The 21,522-nt window shown below is 42.7% G+C and overlaps 1 protein-coding gene across 11 annotated transcripts in view; it reads right to left on the bottom strand.

Moving 5' to 3' along the window:
• The window catches only part of LOC119654172 (innexin shaking-B), a 473,792-nt gene that overhangs the window by 56,181 nt on the left and 396,089 nt on the right, over positions 1-21,522 (bottom strand). For all 11 annotated transcript variants that reach the window (XM_038059347.1, XM_038059349.1, XM_038059348.1 and 8 more), the window contains 2 exons: positions 12,360-12,514; positions 12,237-12,301 (listed from right to left, as the gene is read on the bottom strand). In XM_038059347.1, coding sequence (XP_037915275.1) covers positions 12,237-12,301; positions 12,360-12,514 — 220 coding nt within the window. The remainder of the gene's footprint in view (positions 1-12,236; positions 12,302-12,359; positions 12,515-21,522) is intronic.

Raw genomic sequence — 21,522 nt, 5'->3', positions numbered from 1 at the left:
TTTAGGATACGTACCGCAGTCCTGGAGGCGCGCACGGGTGGTTTTCATACCGAAAGCGGGCAGGCGCGGTCATGAGTCCGCGAAGGACTTTCGGGCAATCAGCCTGACCCCTTTCGTGCTGAAGACCCTATAACGCGTCCTGGACATTCACTTAAGGACGATTATGGAGAGAACGCCTTTCTCTAAGTCCCAGCATGCCTACCTCAAAGGAAAATCCACAGAAACCGCCCTCCACGAGGTAATTGGCACGGTTGAGCGGCCGCTGCAGTACAAGCAGTATACCCTTGCTGCCTTCTTGGATATAGAAGGAGCTTTCAACAACGTCAGTACCAACGCCATCAAGGAAGCCTTGACCGGTATTGGATTGGAGGGGTATCTCACGCGTTGGATTATATCCATGCTGAGTACCAGGATAATCCAATCCGATCTGGGAGGCAACCACTTGACCAGAGCTGTGAACAGAGGCACGCCCCAGGGTGGTGCTATCTCACCGGTGCTCTGGTTAATAGTAATGGACAAAATTTTACGTACATTAGACAGCAGCGGGGTGAAGGTGGTGGCGTATGCCGACGACTTGGTGATACTAGTATCTGGGATGTTTCTGTCCATTATGAGCGACAAGATGCGGACTCAGCATAAACCCAACCAAAACGCAACTGGTGCTATTCACCACCAAGACAAGGATACCTGAATTCCATCTACCACGGCTGAATGAACAAAGATTGGTTCTTTTCTCTAATGTGAAGTATCTGGGTGTAATCCTGGATCCTAAGCTAAATTGGAGGTTGAACATAGAACTGAGGGTTAAGAAGGCCTGTATAGCCTTCTATGCCTGTAAGAGAACCTTTGCCAAGAAACGGGGTCTCCGGCCGAGGATGGTTCTCTGGATGTACACCGCTGTAGTGCGTCCGATCCTGACGTACGGCTCTATTGTATGGTGGCAGGCTTTGAAGAAGAAATACAATAGAACGAAGCTTAATAGGATTCAAAGAACCGCGTGTGCAGGTGCTACGGGGGCTCTGCAGTCTTGCCCGGCAGATGCTCTCAATGTACTCCTGCATCTCCTCCCCCTTGACCTCCACATCAAATATGTTGCAGCGTGCAGTGCCGTCAGACTACGTGAGTCCGGATGCTGGGCAGCGAAGTCCTACGGCCACAGCAACATTCTAGATGAAATACCTCGAGAAATCTGGGCATCCCCCACGGACTATGTCACACGCAAGCTGAACTTCACGAGAAACTTTGCTGTGGACCTTCCAACCAGGGCAAAGTGGAAGACCGGCGGCGTGTTGCAAGACTATGACACGGTATTCTTTACGGACGGATCAAAGATGGCCTATGGAGTCGGCGCGGGGGTTTCTCGAATACACACGGTGTATCCAAGTCGTATGGTCTCCCAGGTTTCACCAGTGTATTCCAGGCGGAAGTACTGGCGATATTGGAAGTCTGTCGATGGCTGGAGCGTGATTCGAGCCCCAAGCGTAACATAGCCATTCTGACCGACAGCCAAGCGGCCATCAAGGCCTTGTACTCAACGACGACATCTTCCCGGTTGGTGGGGCAGTGCAGAGACACGCTCAACCATCTGGACGGCACGCTCAAGATCACTCTCCTCTGGGTTCCCGGGCATAGGAACATAGAAGAGAATGAGCGGGCTGACGGATTGGCCAGGCAAGGCTCTGCTCTTGGCAGTCCTTCGGGGAACACAGTCGGTGTTCCGCTGGCGGCTGTCGGGGGCCGAGTCTACTCGCACTACCTAGCAGCCGCGGGCCTGAGATGGCGAAGGCTTACAAGCTGTGCCAAATCAAGGAGAATTTGGCCCGCTTATAACATAGCCCGATCACGAGAGCTCCTGTGCCAGACGCGTGCAAATGCATTCAAGATTACGGCGGTCTGCACGGGGCACTGGCCCATAGGGGACCATGCCGCTAGGCTCGGCTTACCCTACAACTCGCATTGCCGAAGCTGCGGAGAAGGAAGGGAAACCCTCATGCACTTCCTCTGCGATTGCCCGGCTCTGGCTCGAGCCAGGCTGCGGACACTGGGTAAACCATTCTTTGGGGACCTCAGTGAGATTTTTAGTTGCAGGGTCGGAGAGCTGCTTTCCTTCGTGAATGCTACGGGCTGGCTCTGAAGATCCGAGCCAGCTGGACTCTGCTTCCCTGTTCCTATAACAACAGTCACGGTCTTAGGAGTTTGTGGCATCAAAACGGCGCACCAAAGCGCTAATTGGGCTCCTCGGAGCGGCCACTCATACCTACCTACCCTACCTACCCTACTCCACATAATTGATTTGAAAGATAGAATAGAAGTCTTGTATTATTGAGAAGGGAAACTATGGGAAATGGGTTAAAATATTTTGTGATTCATTGAAACAAAGGCTTTATAAAAGTCCAAAATGTATAAATTGAAGAGTAAAGTAGATTTATCATTGGATTGGATAGAATTTTGATTTTGAGATTTGAACGATTGTGAGAAAATTATGTAATACATTTACGCAAATTTTCGGAGTAAAGGAGAAAAGACTTTTCTTTTAGTAGATAGGTGTTGGTTACTAGGGTTTATAGACAAGGAATAGCTTTCTTGAAACTACAATTTTTCGTTTTTAATGTACATATATATTTTGGGAGCGACATAAACTCTTCTTCAATACAAAGCTTTTCTTCCTGTGTAGAGCATTTAAGATACATTTCTTGTTTAGCTGCCCAAAGCTTTCTCGAAGTCGTTGAGGAACAAAAGGAGTGGTGATCTTAATTTCGCACATTGCTCTATAATTATTCAAAGAGTTTTAATGTAATCTGGAGACGGGAATCTAGAAAGAAAACCAGCCTGCTCTCTGTCGATCAAATCTTGAAGGTATTCCTTCCTCGCGGCAGCTGGAAGCACACCAATACCTCCCCAATTGCCGCACTCACGGCAGGTGTCCTTCTTCGGAAACTTAACAGTCATTCTAGCGAAATGTCCCACAATCCAGAGATTTGCGAATGAGTGAAATTGGCACCTGTGCAGTTCTGCAAGGTAAATCGTCAATCCGTGTGGCTTTACTACGTTTGCGTATATTAATGGCAAAGATAATTACATTTCCGTTTGGAGGACCAGCCTCTATTTGAATGTTACTGTGGCTTGTCATATTAGCTACGAGAGGTGGAATACCGCCGGATATTATAGGATTCATAATTGCGGTGAAGAGCTTTTTTCACTTTTTCAACTGCGCGTCATATTGAATAAGGAGTCCACCGTTACCGTTCTCATGGAAACATCGAAAGGTTTACAACCAACTGCAATTTTTTCTGTGATGCATATACCGGATAGCTGAGTGGTTAGAGCACAAGGCTGTCGTACGGAAGGTCGCGGTTCAAATCTCGCTGGTGGCAGAGGGATTTGTATCGTGATTTGACGTCGGATACCAGTCGACTCAGCTGTGAATGAGTACCTGAGTCAAATCAGGGTAATAATCTCGGGCGAGCGCAATGCTGACCACATTGTCTCCTACAGTCTACTGTAGTGTACCGTTACGGTCTTGAATGAAGTGCTCTAACACACTTCAAGGCCCTGATCCAATATGGATTGTTGTGCCAACGATTATTATTATATACGATTGTGAAATCAATGTCAATTGTGGTAGCTTCAACTTTCTTTAACAAGCTTGGCCGCACTTCTCGTACTTTTTCTCGGTAAGCGACCCGAAATGCGTGGCGCTCATCTCTCAGCTCCTTATGTTCAACGATTCGCTCCTTGTCCTTTGCTAATATGGCTGGCGATTCCATTCGCACCAGAGATAAAGGTACTTGGGCCAATGCTGGACGCCCAATGCTTATCAATATCCTAAGAGGGGTTGCCCACAGTCTACCTTCATGTATGCAGTGAGTGACATTTTTCTACTTTGAGTTCGAGGAGAAGGGCGGGAGATTTCCATATACACAAGGAATATTTCGCCCAATATAACTATGTGGGATATCAAGTGAACACACTTAAGTAATAACATATTCTCAGAAGTAATGCATCATAAAAGTCTAGAAAGAACCATGAAAATGGCACTATATGCCATCTAGATTTCAAAATATGTCCAAATAAAGTTAGTAAGTTTATTTTTCTTTCTCTTCACAGGCTGCAGCGCGTTTCGAGCCTCGATTCCCCAGTACATTGTCTCAAATCTTCAAGGTTCTATCACCACCTCTGTTAATTCATTATTTATTATAGTGAAACACTGTCGGCGTGGACTGAGCATTCATATCGTTTTTTTTTGGCTTTCCAACCGGTTTGGAGTCATGGATTTTCCTGTGAATACTCCTTTGGATGTTGCCTTGTCGCCCATTCGTTGAACGTGGCTAACCTATTGCAGGGTTTATAATTTTCCCTTAGAGGCTTCTGGGTCATCAAATATGCAGTACAACACTTTATTGTATCTGATTCGTCATGCCTTGTGCTCTCGAACTTTTCCGAGGATTTTTTTAAATAATAGTTGGGCTGAAAACTCCGTAGGCTAACGTAGAAAAAATTTTTTTTGATAAAATATGATTTTATTACTTCTATATTCGCCCTAAATTTATTTTCAACGACGTTCTCCTGAGGTCTCAGAACAGGAAAAGTCACTGGGGGCCAGATCTGGATTATATGGTGGATGCACAAACAAAGTCCAATTCATACATTTTTGTCATCGTTTTCATTGATTTGTGATACGGTGCATTGTCTTGATGAAATGGCACTTTCTATTCCATGAATATTATACCGTACGCATCTTAAAATACTGATGGCATAGTCTTACCAGCCGACTGTTGTGTCTTTGCTAGCTTTAGAGTCGGTTCACTCAGATGACGATCATTTTGATTCTGGTGTGAAATAATGGAGGTTTGTTTCGTCCATTGTCACATATCGACGAATAAATTCGGGTTTTTTAAAAAGGAGAAGCTTCAAACCTTCCTCGGAATCATCAACTTGTTGTTGTTTTTGGTCAATTGTGAGTTCGCGTGGCACCCGCTTTGGAGAGAACTTTCGCATACCCAAACATTCGTGCACGATATGTCCAACACGTTCCTTTGATATTTGTAAAGCCTCTCGCTCAACTTCACCTTGCGGGCATCTAAAATTATTTTGTGGATTTTATGCTTTCATCGGTAACAGCTTTCGGTGCTCATTTTGCCTCGCTTAAGTTTAGCAAACCACTTCTCAACGGTTGATGGTCCTAAATGTTCATCAAGCCAAGCCCTGGCCTAAACAGTACTTTATCTCTCTCAAAAAGCAATGCTTTATTAACACACGGAATTCCTTTTTATCCATTTTCTTCAAACTAAAAAAAGTTGCTTAACTCAAAATGCTCTATCCCGCAAATAACCCGACAGCTATCAAATTTGTACACAAATCTTTTGAAGGTTAGGATTAACTAAAAATGATATGATATGTGCTAGCCTTCGAAATTTTTAACCCACACTGCTACATACCTTTCAAAGGCACGAAATCTTTATCTTCTTGATAATAAATTACGATTTTATAATGGGGAGGATTTAATAATATGATTTGTTTGCCAGCCAACATTTTTTCAGCTTTTATTTCGATAGCGTTCCTCTCAAATTTATGAAGTTATCAACATTTTCCAAGTTTCCAAGCTTTTCAATTTAGATCTTGATTTTGCTTTTTTGGCCGTCGACCACTTTACCCACTTTATCGTCGTGCTTCACGAAGAGTTCTTTGGTACCAAAGAGTGATTTTGATAAGATATTACTATCATCGGTCACCTAAGGAGCAGGGCACATTTGGTACTAACAGGAATTTTTCCGACTTCATGCCCAAAGGTTAGGGCGGAGAGCATTACGACCAGACCGTCCTTTTGCTTGAGACTGTTTTGAATCGGCACCTGCAAGTTGACGCCCACTATGGTATCATGGTTGTTTGTAATACGAACTAGTTTTCCTGCACTGTTAGACTAGAGTATAACTTTATATAGTACGTCGTGATTGACACTGTCTTATTCTAACTTGAAGGTGATGAATATTTGACGGACGTCGACGATGAACTTATAGAATTTCTTGAGCACTTGTTTGACTGTGAAGAACTGATTTATCGTATTGGTATTCCCCGATGACTTTTCCCACAAACGGTTTCGACAGTACGATGCCCCTGCAATAGATTCTCCTCCTACATTTGTTGGACAAGTATGTAGTTGCCTTTTAATAACTGCAGGGGTTTATCATCGATTATCGGTGCTTCGTTCGGTGCTTTGTTCGCTTGTAGGTGATTTATCGATGCGTTCATCTCTTGCAGGGATGATGGACCTTATCCAACAGCAGCGCCCCCCGTTTGTGGGATTGTGAACTCATCTGTTTTGCGTTGGAGTCATTGAGCTGATCAGCAAAGGCTGACGCCTATCTTTCTTTCATATTTCCTATCCTGCTAATCATTCTGCCATCTTTAAGTCCACATATATATACTTAGTTTAGTTTTGATTGAGACCGAAACTTTATCCTTTCAACTGCCTTATAAACTTATCTTGTTTTATTAGCTGCAAAACTGTCATTAATGAACATTAGCGCGTTGTCAAAATGGTATCCTTTTTCCCCTTAGTATACTTTTGGCGGACCTCTGAAGGTTGTCATATTCATCATCCTTAGTATTAGTACTTCGCATTCTTTTTTTTCTTCAGGCTTTGCCCCGTTCACAAGCGGCGTCGGCTCGTCGTGATCGGTTGGGTGCAATCTGGAGGCTTTTAAATCTCCATCCAGCGTATCAATCCACCGTTGTTCAGGCCTGCCTTTTGGTTATTTACCATCGACTTCGATGTTCAGACCAATCTCGGCAAGTGAATTCTTGTTAGCACGAATTGCGTGACCATACCATCAAAGATGCTGCTCTCGCAATTTTCCCACGATCGATGCAACCCCATACCACATTTCGAATGTGATTAAAAAGTGTCATGATGGACTAGTGAGTCCAACGCAACATCTTCGTCTCCATTACCGCAAGACGCCGTCCATTGTCTTTTATAGTCGGCCAACACTCAGAACCATAGAGAGCGGCAGGACGGATGACATTGCGGTAAATGTTCGTTGATACGTCGATCACAAAAAACACCAGTTGTAGAAAGCTACTTCATCCAGGTGGCTAATACGTGAAGCAATTTCATAATGCATTAAATGACTCAGCGATTTTGATACACCCGCCTTACTTCGAACTTTACCTTTCGGATCGTGGTAGAGAAATTGAATCCAGCGCATGAGTTCTTCTGGTACTAAGTGTTGTCGTAAAGCATACCAGATGAGTTCGTGTGGCACACGGTCAAACGCTTTCTCAAGATCCAGAAAGGCAATGTAAAGAGGGCGATGCTTCTCACGGTGTTTCTCCATGAGTAACCGCGCGGTGTGTATTGCGTCAGTAGTTCCGCAGTTCTTGACAAATCCGGCTTGATTCACGGTTATTTCAACGATTTCGCGAATACGGTTGTCAAGAATGCGTTCAAAAATCTTCATGGTATGGGAAAGTGATCGGATGGAACGGTCATTTGAACATTCTGCTGGACTACCTTTCTTTTTCCATATTGGAACAGTGGTACTTTCTTGACAGTCAGATGGTGTTCTTCCTTCTTGAATAACCCGGTTAAAGAATTCACTGAGTCCCAGTCTTGGGTCCCAGCTCTTCGCTTTCCAGAGCTCAGTCGTCAGGTCCTGTGGCTTTCCCAGACCATCGGGTTTCTTGCAGAGCGCAGATATCAATGCGCCTTTTTCGAAGGGCTTTTGCGAGTTCCTCGGTCGTTCCAATTAGGGTACCAACATTTAGCGTGCAGACACGTATTTGTTTTATTCGTTGTGTTCATACTAACTTGCTTACGTCCTGACGCCGTCCATGTGTCAAGAACCTTTGCCCATTTCCGTCGACTGAGGTGGACGCCCTAGTATTTTTCTGAAATTTGTGACTCAATCCGATCATCATGTTTGTAACGACATTGTATGCATTTTCTTGGTCGGCCTGTCGCGGGACCTGTCACCAAGAGAGATCAGGTAGGATTTAGCATAGTGGAATAACTCCAACTATACTCTATTTATCTCTTTCCCTGATCTCAGCATTTTAGTACTAGTATTTCGCATTATATATAGATTATCTGTAAGTGCGTCTCATCCAATATTTCGGGGCATTTTTTGTGTGATTAATCGGCCCTCCTTTTCCGAGGTTCTGTTGCCAATGCCACCTCTACGACGGTGATTTCAATAACATTCATCTTTTGCAAATGTTTTCAAAGGGGCTATTTTGCAGGCCATTGAGTGTGGGTGTTAATCTTTTTTCCGGAGAAGAAAAATATACAGGCGCGATTGGTTTACTTTTGAGTATACCGCTGATGAGATTTTAATGTTTTTTTTTTCGTTTCCAAAGAGTAGATGTGCAACATTGAGAATGAAGAAGTTGGCTGTCACTAGATAGTAATCCGAATCGCAGTTTGCTTCTCCATATGTACGAACATCGGGTATTTCAGAGACCAATTTTTTCTGAATAAGCACATGATGTATCTGGTTTTAGACTTGAGTATCCGAAGGAGTCGTCTTTAATTACCTCACATTTTTCTCCAGCTGGAGCGTGTGCGACGACTATCCATAATTAAGCAAGTTTGAATACCGGAAGCTCGCACTTCGGGTATAAAGGTTTTGTGTTCAGCTTATGTAGGAAACTCCAACGCACATTTTTCTATCCGTATATAGCTACAAATCCAAACTATTCCTTCATATTTTTCCAAACTAAAATGCAATCGTATATATTACGGCCATACATATTATCCTCACCTAAATAAACAAAGTGCCTATTTCCGAATACTGTACATATATATGTATGTATATAAATTCGCACCCATATTTCCGATTTAAATACGGCTGGCTTAATGTACATCTGAATTAGACACTAGCCGGAAACTGCATTAGCATGCATATACTATATACCTATATACACACATGTCTGGTGGGAGTAATTGATGTTCATTTACAACTGACTAAAAACTAAAACAAAATAATTCTTTGGGACCCAATTCCTAAGAACTCATTTCGTTTTGATATGTGATGGTTGTAGAATGCACGAAATTCACAAAAAATGGCAAAGTTTCACCCCCCATAACTTTGTTAATAATAATTGGATTTTTTTCAAACTTGGGCAAATTGTGCATTATGTTGTTCGTTACACCCATGTCAACTACTGTACTACTGTGATGAGCATAAGGAGGGTTGCCGAGTAGATTTCTAAAATGTGGAAATATACTATTATTAACTTTATTTGTGCAGATATCGGAACCGGATGTATTTTGCGGCCCAGATTTCGTAGAGATGCACCATTTCACCACCTATGATAGCATAGCCAGGGTAAAACTGTACACGGCCATGAGAGAATTCGGTATCCCCACGAAATTAATAAGACTGTCAAAGCTGACCGTGACCACTGTGGGAGGCCTGATAAAAGCAGCAGGATCACCACTCTCAAGACCATTCGACATCAACAACAGTCTACGACAAGGAGATGCCCTATCATGCGTCCTCTTTAACCTGACCCTCGAGAAAGTGATCTGTGATGCAGAGGTAAATGCAAGAGGTATGATCTTCTTTAAGTCCACCCAACTACTGGCCTATGCTGACAATATCGGCGTCATGGGAGGAACCACCTGAGACGTACAAACTGCCTTCATCCAGATCGAGCAGGCGGCAATCAGAACGAGATCTTGGACTGCACATCAATGAAGGCAAGACAAAATATATGGTGGCAACGTCAGCACCGAAAACGAACCAACCAACAACATCAAACCGCACTGGTCAAACGGGAAGGATAAGGATAGGAGAATTCAACTTTGAGACCGTTGATAATTTATCCTATCTAGGGTCGAAAATCACAACCGATAACAGCTACGATGATGAAATCCGCGCACGGTTGTGGTCAGCCAACAGAGCCTATTTCAGCTTACAAAGACTGTTCCACTCGAAACGTCTCACCATAGGGTCAAAGTTCTTACTGTACAAGACAAGGATCTTGTCAGTCTCATGTATTCCTCGGAGACCTGGGTTCTTAGCAAGAAGAATTGCGAATTCTTGGCCGCGTTCGAGAGAAAAATCCTTCGAAGAATTTTTGGCCCCCCATATGAGGACGGACGATTCCGTAGCTTACATAACGACGAAATCTATGAGCGATATCATGACCATCCGGTTGTGGATAAAATTCGGCTCAATAGGTTACGGTGGGCGGGTCACTTAATCCGTATGGATGAGGATGACCCAGTCCGGAAAGTCTATAAGGGCAATATCTATGGTAGAAAAAGAAGACGAGGCAAACCCTGCCTGAGATGGAGCGATGGCGTAGGTCAGGACGCCGGACAGCTTTTAGGGGTATAGAATTGGTGAACCTCGGCACAAAACCGGGATGTCTGGAATTCCTTATTAATGCAGGCCTAGACCGGATACCGGTTGTTGCGACGTTGATGATGATGATATTTTGAGCCCTCACTCCCCTATGTTTCATCCGATATCAAATATGGAACCAGTTTCGAAAAGTACTAATTGAGACCTTTCATTTGATACCCCACATGGCAACATTTTATGAAGAAAAAAATTTACACCATTAAACTTAACACAAAGTGGTGCCACTTGCTACATGTGAAGAAAACAGTAGATGACACACTCTTACCAGTTTTGGTGACAATCGATCGAGCCGTTTCCGAATAAATCGGGTGTGACAGACAGACAGACAGGATAAAATTGTTGGAAATAAAGCACCAGGTTTGGATAGCGTCCGCAATAAAGCTGTCAAGGCAGCAATCAAAATAGCTCGAAATATATTTGCCGAGACGTTCACCACATGCCTTAAAGAAGGAGCATTTCCAACATAATCAAAGAAGCAGGAATTAATACTAGTCCCCAAGCAAAACAAACCTTTGGGTGAAGTTTAGTCCTACACGTCGATATCTGTTTTAAATAATACTGGCAAACTATTCGAACGAATAATCTAGATTAATTCGAATTGCCAAAAAGGATGGCGGTCTCTCCGAAAATCGGTTCAGTTTTCGAAAGAGGAGGTCTACTACGGATGCACTTGCCCTAGTAGCTAATACAGCTAAGACCGCACTTGACGAGGGCAAATGTTGTGCAGTGATTACACTTGATGTGAAGAATGTCTTCAATTCCGCTAGATGGAGCAAAATACTTGAGTGCCTAATCAACTTAAGCGTGGCGCAGTACCTGGTGCGTATCGTTGCCGACTTCCTAATCGATAGGATTTTTTTCTGCGAATCAGGTGAGGGAATGAAATCATACCAAACGACATGCGGAGTTCCACAAGGATCCAAGAAGACGGGGGTTTTAGCGGGTAAGGAGCCTGCGGTAGCTTTTGAAGCTTTCCACCTTGCATGGGAAAAAAAAGAAGACAGCCACCGAGTCGATTCTAATAAGGTTTTGTTTCATGCAAAATCTTAAAAAGCTGTCCTTATTACACACAATGTTTCTTTGATGAGTTTGAAGTCTGCAACATGAGAATTTTATCAAGTCTCTAATTCACGAAGATCTCCTGTTTTTAAAGATTATATATGATTTCAGGTCATAATCTTGGTACCTAATAATTTTATTTCCTGGATTGCAACAGGTCTGTACAAAGTACACACATTCTCGATCCAAAAGAGTAATGCCGTAGCCGTTTGCATGATCGTTTCTGTTGATTTATTCCATTCCGAGGCATGTCTTCGGGTTTCGTGGCAGTAGAGTAACACCAGGAAGACCTGCCGTTCCTTTAACTATAAACACAATGTATAATACATCTTATCCGGTTCAGGTCAAAATGTTGTTGTGATTTCCCTAGTTTTTCGAACTGTTAGAGAAGGTTCTAAGGAAATTCTCATTCTTTACACTCTTAATAGCAATAACAATTGAAGAAGACTGTGATGCTATGCCCAAATTGCTCAAAAATTCTTCCTGGAGATTCGAATATTAGACAAAATGATGAGGGTATACTTGGAGACATAAAGGCATACTGAGGAAAAAGTATTCATGGGAGAATATTCTTGCATTTAATATCAGTAATATATATTCAAAGACCACGGAAGTCACTAATGCGAAATACATATTAAAATATAGAGAAGAAAATTTTCCCAATCGGGGTACTATGCAGTGAGGTGAGTTTTTACTCTAATTTTGTTTATTCACCAAATCTTTTTTAACCACACAAATATCTTGAAAATAACATTGAAATGAACAAACGAATTGTAATTAAAGAAAGAACAAACATCAACTTACCTATCACGTTAATTAGCGATAATAATTCACAAATGTAGTAACGATACGCCCACCAATTGTGATATCTACAAAATAGAATTAGGAATGAAACATGTAAGATAAAATATTCTATTCGGAAGAAACCTTAGATTATCCCATAGGTAGTCTAATAATAATTTCTTTTTTTGTTTTTTCTCAGCTTCTGAACATATTCCTACATCGAGATCCATTATCAAGGCATGAATTTTTCCACCCTCCCATGATTTCCATAACCATCGTGGCGTATAAAATAAAATTGCCTGAAAAGAGAAGAAAGAGAGAATGTGATGAAGATTTTTTATGTACTACGTCGAGAACAAATTTAAATTGCAGATAAATAATTCTTTTCATCTGAAGGACTCAAACTGCTTTGTAGTGGGATACACACGTCCAGAGATTTATTCTGTATAATTTCGATGTAAATGGAACCTTGATGGGTGTAATTCGTCGAGCAATGTTTATTTGATATAAATATTTATTCATTGTTGCCAGTTTATTTTTGTTGTTTCGTTGGTGATTGGTAAATAAGTACGGGAAAGATAGTTGCATCATATGGAATTGACATACAGGAAATGTAAACAAATTAAAGGCAAGTATGAATCAGAGGTCACGTTATAAGGGGTAATTTGATTATCATTTAACATTGTATAAAAAGGTAATCGTGAAATTATGTAGTAATAAACCAGCCGACGTAGCTAATATTTGAAAAGCATTTTTAATAGTCCGGATAAACAAGGATTTAATAACAAGTCGGCCAGAACCCTAATCATGTGGATTAATTTGTAATCTTTTGCTTATCTATCTATAAGTAAACGAAACCAAATAATAAAATCACCCAAAGATTAAGACAAAAAACTGTTCCGCTCGAAATGTCTCACCATAAGGTCAAAGCTCTCACTGTACAAGACAATGATCTTGCCAGTCCTCATGTATTCCTCGGAAACTTGGGTTCTTAGTAAGAAGAATTGCGAAGTCTTGGCCGTATTCGGGAGAAGCATCCTCCGAAGAATTTTCGGCCCCCATATGAGGACGGACGATTCCGTAGCCTACATAACGGCGAAATCTATGAGCTATACCATGACCGTCCGGTTGTGGAAAAAATCCGGGTCAATAGGTTAAGGTGCGCGGGTCACTTAATCCGTATGCATGAGGATGATCCAGCCCGGAAAGTCTATAAAGGCAATATCTATGGTAGAAAAAGAAAAAGAAGCAGATCCTGCCTAAGATGGAGCGATGGCGTAGGTCAGGACGCCAGACAGCTTTTAGGGATATCGAATTGGTGGACCTCGGCGCAAAGCCGGGATGTTTGGAGTTCCTTATTAAGGCAGGCCCAGATCGGATACCGGTTGTTGCGCCGTTGATGATGATGATGAAAGATTAAGACAATAAGTGAGAATGAAACTGAGCGGGGGAACATCGCTTTCGTCAATAGAAGAAAATTCGATTTATTCCACACTTCCCTCCACAGAACTATCTATGAAGATCGGTTCACAGATCGTGTCGACTCTCAGACATTGTCAAATACCCCTTTTCCAGATTTGGACTACCATTCGCAGTCTTTTTCCCTATATTAACCGCGTTTTGAACTCATGGCATCATTCTGACCATTAAGGAAAAATAGATAACAATAATGAAAATACGCTTAGTAATTTTATTACAACGGCTAACATTTAGTTCAACCACGCCATCGTTTTTGATTCCTGGCAATGTATTTCAGTACCCACCAAGACGATTCTCGAAGCGTGAACTCCTTCTATTCCATGGTCTGTTTCAGGCATGGCATAACCCGCAATGTCATTGTCTCCCTTTCTCAATGTTTAGTATATTTGCCATTTCCGGCTTCTAATCAAAACTGCCCCATAGACCGAAGAAGTTCTTCATTTGAAATAGGCTCAGCCAAAGTATCCCAGTGGCACGATGTAGACATGTGTTGATTTACAGTTTCAAATTATCGAGTAACAGTAGACTCATGTGCTACTTACATATACTACCAACAACAAGATAATAGTCTCATTGTGATTTTATTTATAAAAAGTAGGTTTTACTTAGGACTAAAAAGTTGCTTTATTTCAAATTTTGTCCTTGCGATAAATTACACATTTCAAGCTAATAGAAGAGAGAATATATTAGATTCAAATGAGTCATAGAGCGAGTCGGTGGTTGACGAAACAGATGTTATCAGCATAGTCGGTGTGTTTGAGGAAGGATGTAATCGTCCATTGAATTCCTCCGTACATGACGGCATGAAAAACGCCATTGATAACAGGAGAAAATAATATCGGTGAAAGGATCCAACCCTGGCGGATTACATTTTCGGCCTGCAAATCCTCCGAAATTTTACCTCGTTGTCACGCATGACATTCTGCGCCATCATATCGCCGGTATCCCGACGAAATTGACTGACTAGGCTAACCCAATGTTGACGTCAGATAAAAACAGCAGTATCACCCCCGAGACCATTCAACATCAACAACGGTCCAAGACAAGGGGATGCCATACCATGCGTCCTGTTTAACCTGGCCCGGGAAAAAGTAGTCCGTGATGCTGAGCTAAATGCGGGACGCACCATCCTCTTTAAGTCCACCCAACTACTGGCCTTCGCTGACGATATGAACAGCATGGGAAAAATAATCCCAGGGGTACAAACTACCTTCATTCAGATCGAGCAAGTGGCGAGAGATCTTGGGCTATACATCAGTGAAGGCAAGGCAAAATATATGGTGGCATCGTCAGCACCAAAAACTAGCCAACCAACATCATCGAATTGCACTGGTGAAACGAGAACAATAACGATACGAGACTACAACTTTGTGACCGTTGATAATTTCTCCTATCTAGGTTCGAAAATCACAACCGATAACAGCTACGATGATGAAATCCGCGCACGGTTGTTGGCAGCCAGCAGGTCCTATTTCAGCTTACAAAAACTGTTCCGCTCGAAACGTCTCACCATAGGGTCAAAGCTCATACTGTACAAGACAATGACTTGCCAGTCCTCTTGTGTTCCTTGGAGTCTAGTAAGACAAACTGCGATCTCTTGGCCGCGTTGGAGAGAAGAATCCTCCTATCCATGATGATGGATGACTCATTAGCCTACATAATGACGAAATCTATGAGCGATACCATGACCGCCTGGCTGTGGATAAAATCCGCCTCAAAAGGTTGTGCTGGGCGGGTCACCTAATCCATATGGATGACGATGATCTCGCAACAGGTAGCACGCAATTTGTCACATTCAAAGCGGATGACCTTCCTTGGGATCTATACGGTCATCCCGTCTCCTACTCTCTGGGAAAGCTATCGGTTTCCCAAGATTACCATACGAGTGGATGCAGCAAATCTGCAGGGGCTGCAGATGCAGCGATAAATAACTTTGCGGGGCGAGCGTCAAGTGCAGCGGCTTTATTCTCTTTGAGTACATTGATGGCCGAAACGATTTCTCTTCTGTTGGATGAACAGTCCGTATCAGCATATTATGGTGGCTAACAATTTAACCCAGAAGAGGAGGACCCTCACCTTTTGTGATATGGTTAAACTCTCATGGTGAAGTGTTCTTTCCACCTCTTCAATTGTTCGTCATCGTGGATGAAAAGTCAACCGTTGACAGGACCATCGAAAGATTTACCACCAAAAGAAAGCTCTTTCGATATGCATTTCTGAAATCATTGCGATCTGCGACATCTTCCACTTCCCTGACCAGCGCAATAGCAAACTCTCTCTTATCCAGGCACATACTACGTTGAACTTTTCGAGATTTCGCTCGGTGTTGGAACGCGCCATACAATCACTCGCACCCAATATATCCCTCAACCCCTTCCATCTATCGATCCGCTTCCACGATTGCGAAGTCAGGCAGGTCTCAGCCTTTCGATACATGGCTGACGACCTGTGTAGCACACGAGAGAAGTGCATGGTTGATGGCGTCCCAATGCTCATCGATATTCTCAGGCGGGTTACTCAGTATATCTGCCACCCGACCTGCAAGATAGCTTTCCCACTGTCAAGCAACGGCTAGGTCATACAAACGGTCGATGTTGAACTTAGGGGGTCGCAGTTGCCCAACCCCGAGAAAAATGACGGATGAAACACGCAAGCGAACGTAAGTGACCCTCAGATGGTGATCCTTTCAAGACCGATGTCAATATTTTTCTTGTTACACACATCTAGGAGACAGCTCCTAAATCCATTGCTGATCATGAAGAGGCCAATGTCAGTTGAAACCCAACTAAATTCATGGCAGGCTCTTTGCTCGAGCAATGTGCCACCGATGAAGAGACGGTGGAAGTTGCAGAAATCCCCGAACCTGTCACCATTACCGTTGCGGTCACCAAGACCGTGTTTCCCCATCACATGTCCGAGCAAGGTGTTATCAGATCCCACCTTGGCGTTCAGATCACCCACCCCAGGATTATAATGTCAGCTTTAGGAAGCCCGTCCTGAACTGAGTTTAATTGCTCGTAGAAAACATCCTTCTCCACTATATCGGAAGTCTCCGTAGCAGAGTACAAAAGCAAAAGCAAGAGGGAGAGGAGTACTCTCCAGAGTGCCACCATCTTACTTCGCTTAGTTCTAGAACATCCAGCTTATATCGTTGGAATTCAAACTGAAGTTGGAAAAAGCGAGCATTCTGGAGATTTTCGCTTCCATTATTGAGGAGCGTAAACACAATCCAGAAACCAATTATAGTCCGCCTTCGATAGCCAAAGGTCATTGCGCGAGGTTAGTCCATATCCGAGGCACTGTTGTGTAACAAAAAGTTTTAAAATTTGCAGGTCACTAGCCCAGAAATTTCTATCGCTTTTAGTAGCGTCTTAGAACAACCAGGGAAGGCTTTGAGTGCATCCTTAAGCACTAAACGCAATAATTTATGTATAATATGCGCTTATCGGCAGATAATTTACGCTACGCCGAGGATTCAACCGCTAAGATTGCATTGAACATCTAAATCGATGGGAAACGACCCAAATGCTGAACGAAACATCGATAGCTCCCCCCGTTACCCCGACAAAAGCTAAAGGTGAAGAAAAATTTTGCCCTGCCTTAAAAGCCCTTTTTGCGTCAACCATTGATACATGAACCGGATTTTAATTATTTTCTTGCAGCTGCGCCTCCTTGTCTTCTTATAACAAGTTTCTTAAAAGAAAATTTATATTTCTTTAGATTAGTATATAAATAGCACAAATTTGAGCAAGTAAATCGACTGTCTGGGTTTAGAAGGTCAGACTCAATGGTGGTTGATTCGAAATTTGGTATAAAACTCTGCAATCTAACTCCTTATAAAAGCAGTGAATGACATAGTTCAGCGTCCCCATACGTACAAAAGGGGAGTAATTCTTTCTTCACCGAGTATTTGGGGTATCAAAAAATATCTGGCGCCCTGGCCTACGTCATCGCTCCATCTTAGGCAGGGTCTGCCTCGTCTTCTTTTTCTACCATAGATATTGCCCTTATAGACTTTCCGGGTGGGATCATCTTCATCCATACGGATTAAGTGACCCGCCCACCGTAACCTATTGAGCCGGATTTTATCCATAACCTAACGGGTTATGTAGGCTACGGAATCTTCCATCCTCATGTAGGGGGCCAAAAATTCTTCAGAGGATTTGAACGCGGCCAAGAGTTCGCAATTTTTCTTGCTAAGAACCCAAGTCTCCGAGGAATACATGAGGGCTGGGAAGATCATTGTCTTGTACAGTAAGAGGTTTGACTCTATGGTGAGACGTTCCGAGCGCAACAGTTTTTGTAAGTTGAAATAGGCTGTGTTAGTTTACAATAACTGTGAGCGGATTGAATATTCATAACTCTTATCGATTGTGATTTCCGACTCTCTCAAAGTTGTAGTCTTCTCGTTTGACTAGTGCGGTTTGATATTGTTGGTTGGTTGGTTTTCGGTGCTGACGTTGCCACCATATTTTTGTCTTGTCTTCATTGATATGCAGCCCAAGATCTCAGGCCCGGTGCTCGATCTGGATGAAGGCAGTTTGTACATCTCAGGTCGTTCTTTCCATGATGTCGATATCGTCAGCATAGGCTAGTAGTTGGGTGGACTTAAAGAGGATCGTACCTCTTGCATTTACATCAGCATCACGGATCACTTACTCGAGGGCCAGGTTAAAGAGGACGCATGATAGGGCATCCCTTTGCCGTAGACCGTTGTTGATATCGAATGGTCTTGAGAGTGATCTTGCTGGTTTTATCTGGCCTCGCACATTGGTCAGGGTCAGCCTAGTCAATCTTATTAATTTTGTCGGGATACCGAATTCTCCCATGGCCGTGTACAGTTTTACCCTGGATATGCTATCATGGGCAGCTTTAAAGTCGATGAATAGATGGTGCAACTGTTGTCCATATTCCAACAGTTTTTTCATCGTTTGCCGCAGAGAGAAAATCTAATCTGTTGCTGATTTGCCTGGAGTGGAGCCTCTTTGGTATGGGCCAATGATGTTCTGGGCCTATGGGGCTATCCGGCCTAGTAAGATAGAGGGGAATCTGCCTTTTTGTGTATGAGACAGATAATGCCTCGTTGCCAGTCGTCATGCATTGATTTGCGGTCCCATACCTTGAGCACAAGTCGATGAACCACTTGGTGTAACTGGTCGCCTCCATATTTAACCAATTCGGCTCTAATTCCATGGGTTTCTGGCGACTTATGATTTTTTAGCCGATGAATTGCACGGACTGTTTCTCCTAAACTTGGTGGTGGCAGTATTTGTCCGTCGTTTTCAGTTGGCGGGACCTTCAACCCGCCGATGTTCTGGTTGTTCAGTAGTTCATTAAAGTACTCAACCCATCGCTCCAATATGCCCATTCTGTCGGAAATCAGATTTCCCTCTTTGTCTCGGCAGAATGAGCATCGAGGTGTATAAGGCTTCATCCTGTTGGCTTGTTGGTAAAACTTCCGCGCCTGGTGCGGTTTCTCCCTGTACTTTTCTAGTTCACAGATTCGTTGGTTCTCCCAGGCTTCCTTTTTCCGTCTGTGAAGTCGTTTCTCCGACGTAGTTCGTGATAAGTCTCTGCGCGTGCCCGTGTTCTTTGAGAATGCAGCATTACTCAGTATGCGGCATTCTTCCGTTCCGTTGCTAGCTTACATTCACCGTCAAACCAGCCGTTCCGACTCCTTTTGCGGCTGGGGCCAAAGATGTTTGTGGCCGTATCAATGATACAGACTTAGAGAAACGTAAAGTGTAGTCAAAAAGTAAAAATAGGCTACGTAGGACTTTATGTTATCCACGTGTTACCGACAAATTACGTACAAATGGAATGGTTGTTTATATGAAACAGCTCAAGTGCCGAGATTGATAACAGGGTGGTTGAGAGGGTAAAGCTCCAGTCTGTCAATCTCGCCGGCCTCGTTTCGAATCCCAGTCGTCATGGATGTTGTGATTTCATGTCTGTTTCGTTGCGGTGTGCAGAAGGTAGAACCGAAGCACTTAGAGTAAAAATTTAAAACAAAACAACGAAGAAACAGTGCGTATGCCATACACTCCATAAAGCGGTGAAGAGGAAACAGCTAGTATCACTGGAACAATTCAGGATTCTTACGTAACTACTCGTTGAATGTCACTTCAGGAATATAATTCATTTAGTATTTAACCCCGTCCAAGTTAAATATAATTGCTAAGGACTAGGAATTAACATTAACAAATAATAATGTCATCACAATTATTCTTAGGGATCCTTGTATCTTTTTATGAGCTCCCGAATAAGCATCTGATGCAGAGAGAATTACATACAATCTCGTATTCTTTATAAGAAAAGGAGACATAAATATTTATTACCCTCCAATGCTCTCGTGTCTAACAAGTACGAACCGCTGCTCCTTGTCTGTTTGTGATGAATACGAGAAAAGATTTTGAATTCTTTTTCTAACCACCTGACCCTAATTCCGACTTGTGCAGGATCAACATCTCAAATTTCTCATCGCGCTCCCTTGTATTAAATAATCATTTAAGCTATTAAGTCGTATAGCATATAACGGTTGGATAAGCATTGGAAGTGCCGGAAAATTTGGCATATTAAATTTTGGGGGAACTCGGGAATCCGGAAAGGAAAAACTCCAATAAAGTTAAATAAATTGGGTGAGCATCACTCAAAATATGTATCACTTATCTCAGAGTGATTAATCAAAGCGATGGAATAAAATTACCGTTGGGGTATAAAAGTTCATTTCATGGATTCGAAGAAATTTAATTTAAAAATGATGGAAATTTCACATTTGATCGAGAGGATATAAGTTGACCAAAATCAGGAGAAGGAAAAGCACACGTGCTTGCTTGCTGTAATAGTGGAGACATATGTACATAGGCGTTTAAAATTCAGTGAACCTACATTCCTGAACTATTGCCCTAAAGGAGCGAGATAATGAAGTTATATTATAAACAATGGAAATTGGAAGCCCATCACGGATTAGTCCCTCCCTAGCACAGATGCAGAATAAAACATGATGGCTTCACACCAGTATCGGGAAAGGATGAGTTTGAGGTTCTTTCACGTTTCACAATATCCGGGATTTCGAGCAAATGTGTTGATTGCTGTTGTGAGCTACTTAGGGGAAAGTTTGCTAATCACCGTTGTTGATCTAATTTAATATCGAAGTTGAGTTATGGAGGTGGGAGACGTCTGAGATAGAGATTATGGAAGGAAAGATGGGCTACGAACGATGTGGGTCATTTTACTCTAATGGAGGAATGTATTGAACAAGGGAACCTGTGTAGACGACTATTCCACCTTCCCTTTCGAAAAAGCGGTTATACTTACAATAGGAAACGGTGATGTAGCACCGTTGTTTTTCAATATTTCGGTATAATGGTGGCGGATCTGCTCTTGCATGAAGCGCAAGCTTCTCGCCCGAAGAGGAAATGTATCGATCCAGATGAAAATTAACGTACTTAGTGATCGGATTAGTAGCAAAAAGTTTTGACACTTGATGGAGTGGGGTAATGTTCGCTAATCTCATAGCCTACAAATCATCTCCGCTCTTGTATTGGCTTCTGTTGGTCTGGCGGGAAAATGATCGTCATGAGCATCCGGTCTTCTGTTTTGAATAATCTCTCCACATGACATAAATAAAAATTTAGTTCAAAATACCTTCATTCTTCAAGTACTTTCTGTCGGTGTCTGATTCACTTGGCAGAATTTTGGCATATTTCACACAACGGGCCGTTTTCATAATAATCAGGTCCCACTTTTGCATCCTACCGTTCAGAGTTGTCAACATTAGAAACAAAATTTGCAGGAAAGGAGGGTAGCATTTTATTTTCTGGGCTGC

Source organism: Hermetia illucens, chromosome 4 (assembly GCF_905115235.1).
Source record: "Hermetia illucens chromosome 4, iHerIll2.2.curated.20191125, whole genome shotgun sequence".
NCBI classification, from domain to species: Eukaryota; Metazoa; Arthropoda; class Insecta; order Diptera; family Stratiomyidae; genus Hermetia; species Hermetia illucens.
Note: the sequence above shows the minus strand (reverse complement) of the source record. Positions and strands in the feature narration are given on the sequence as shown.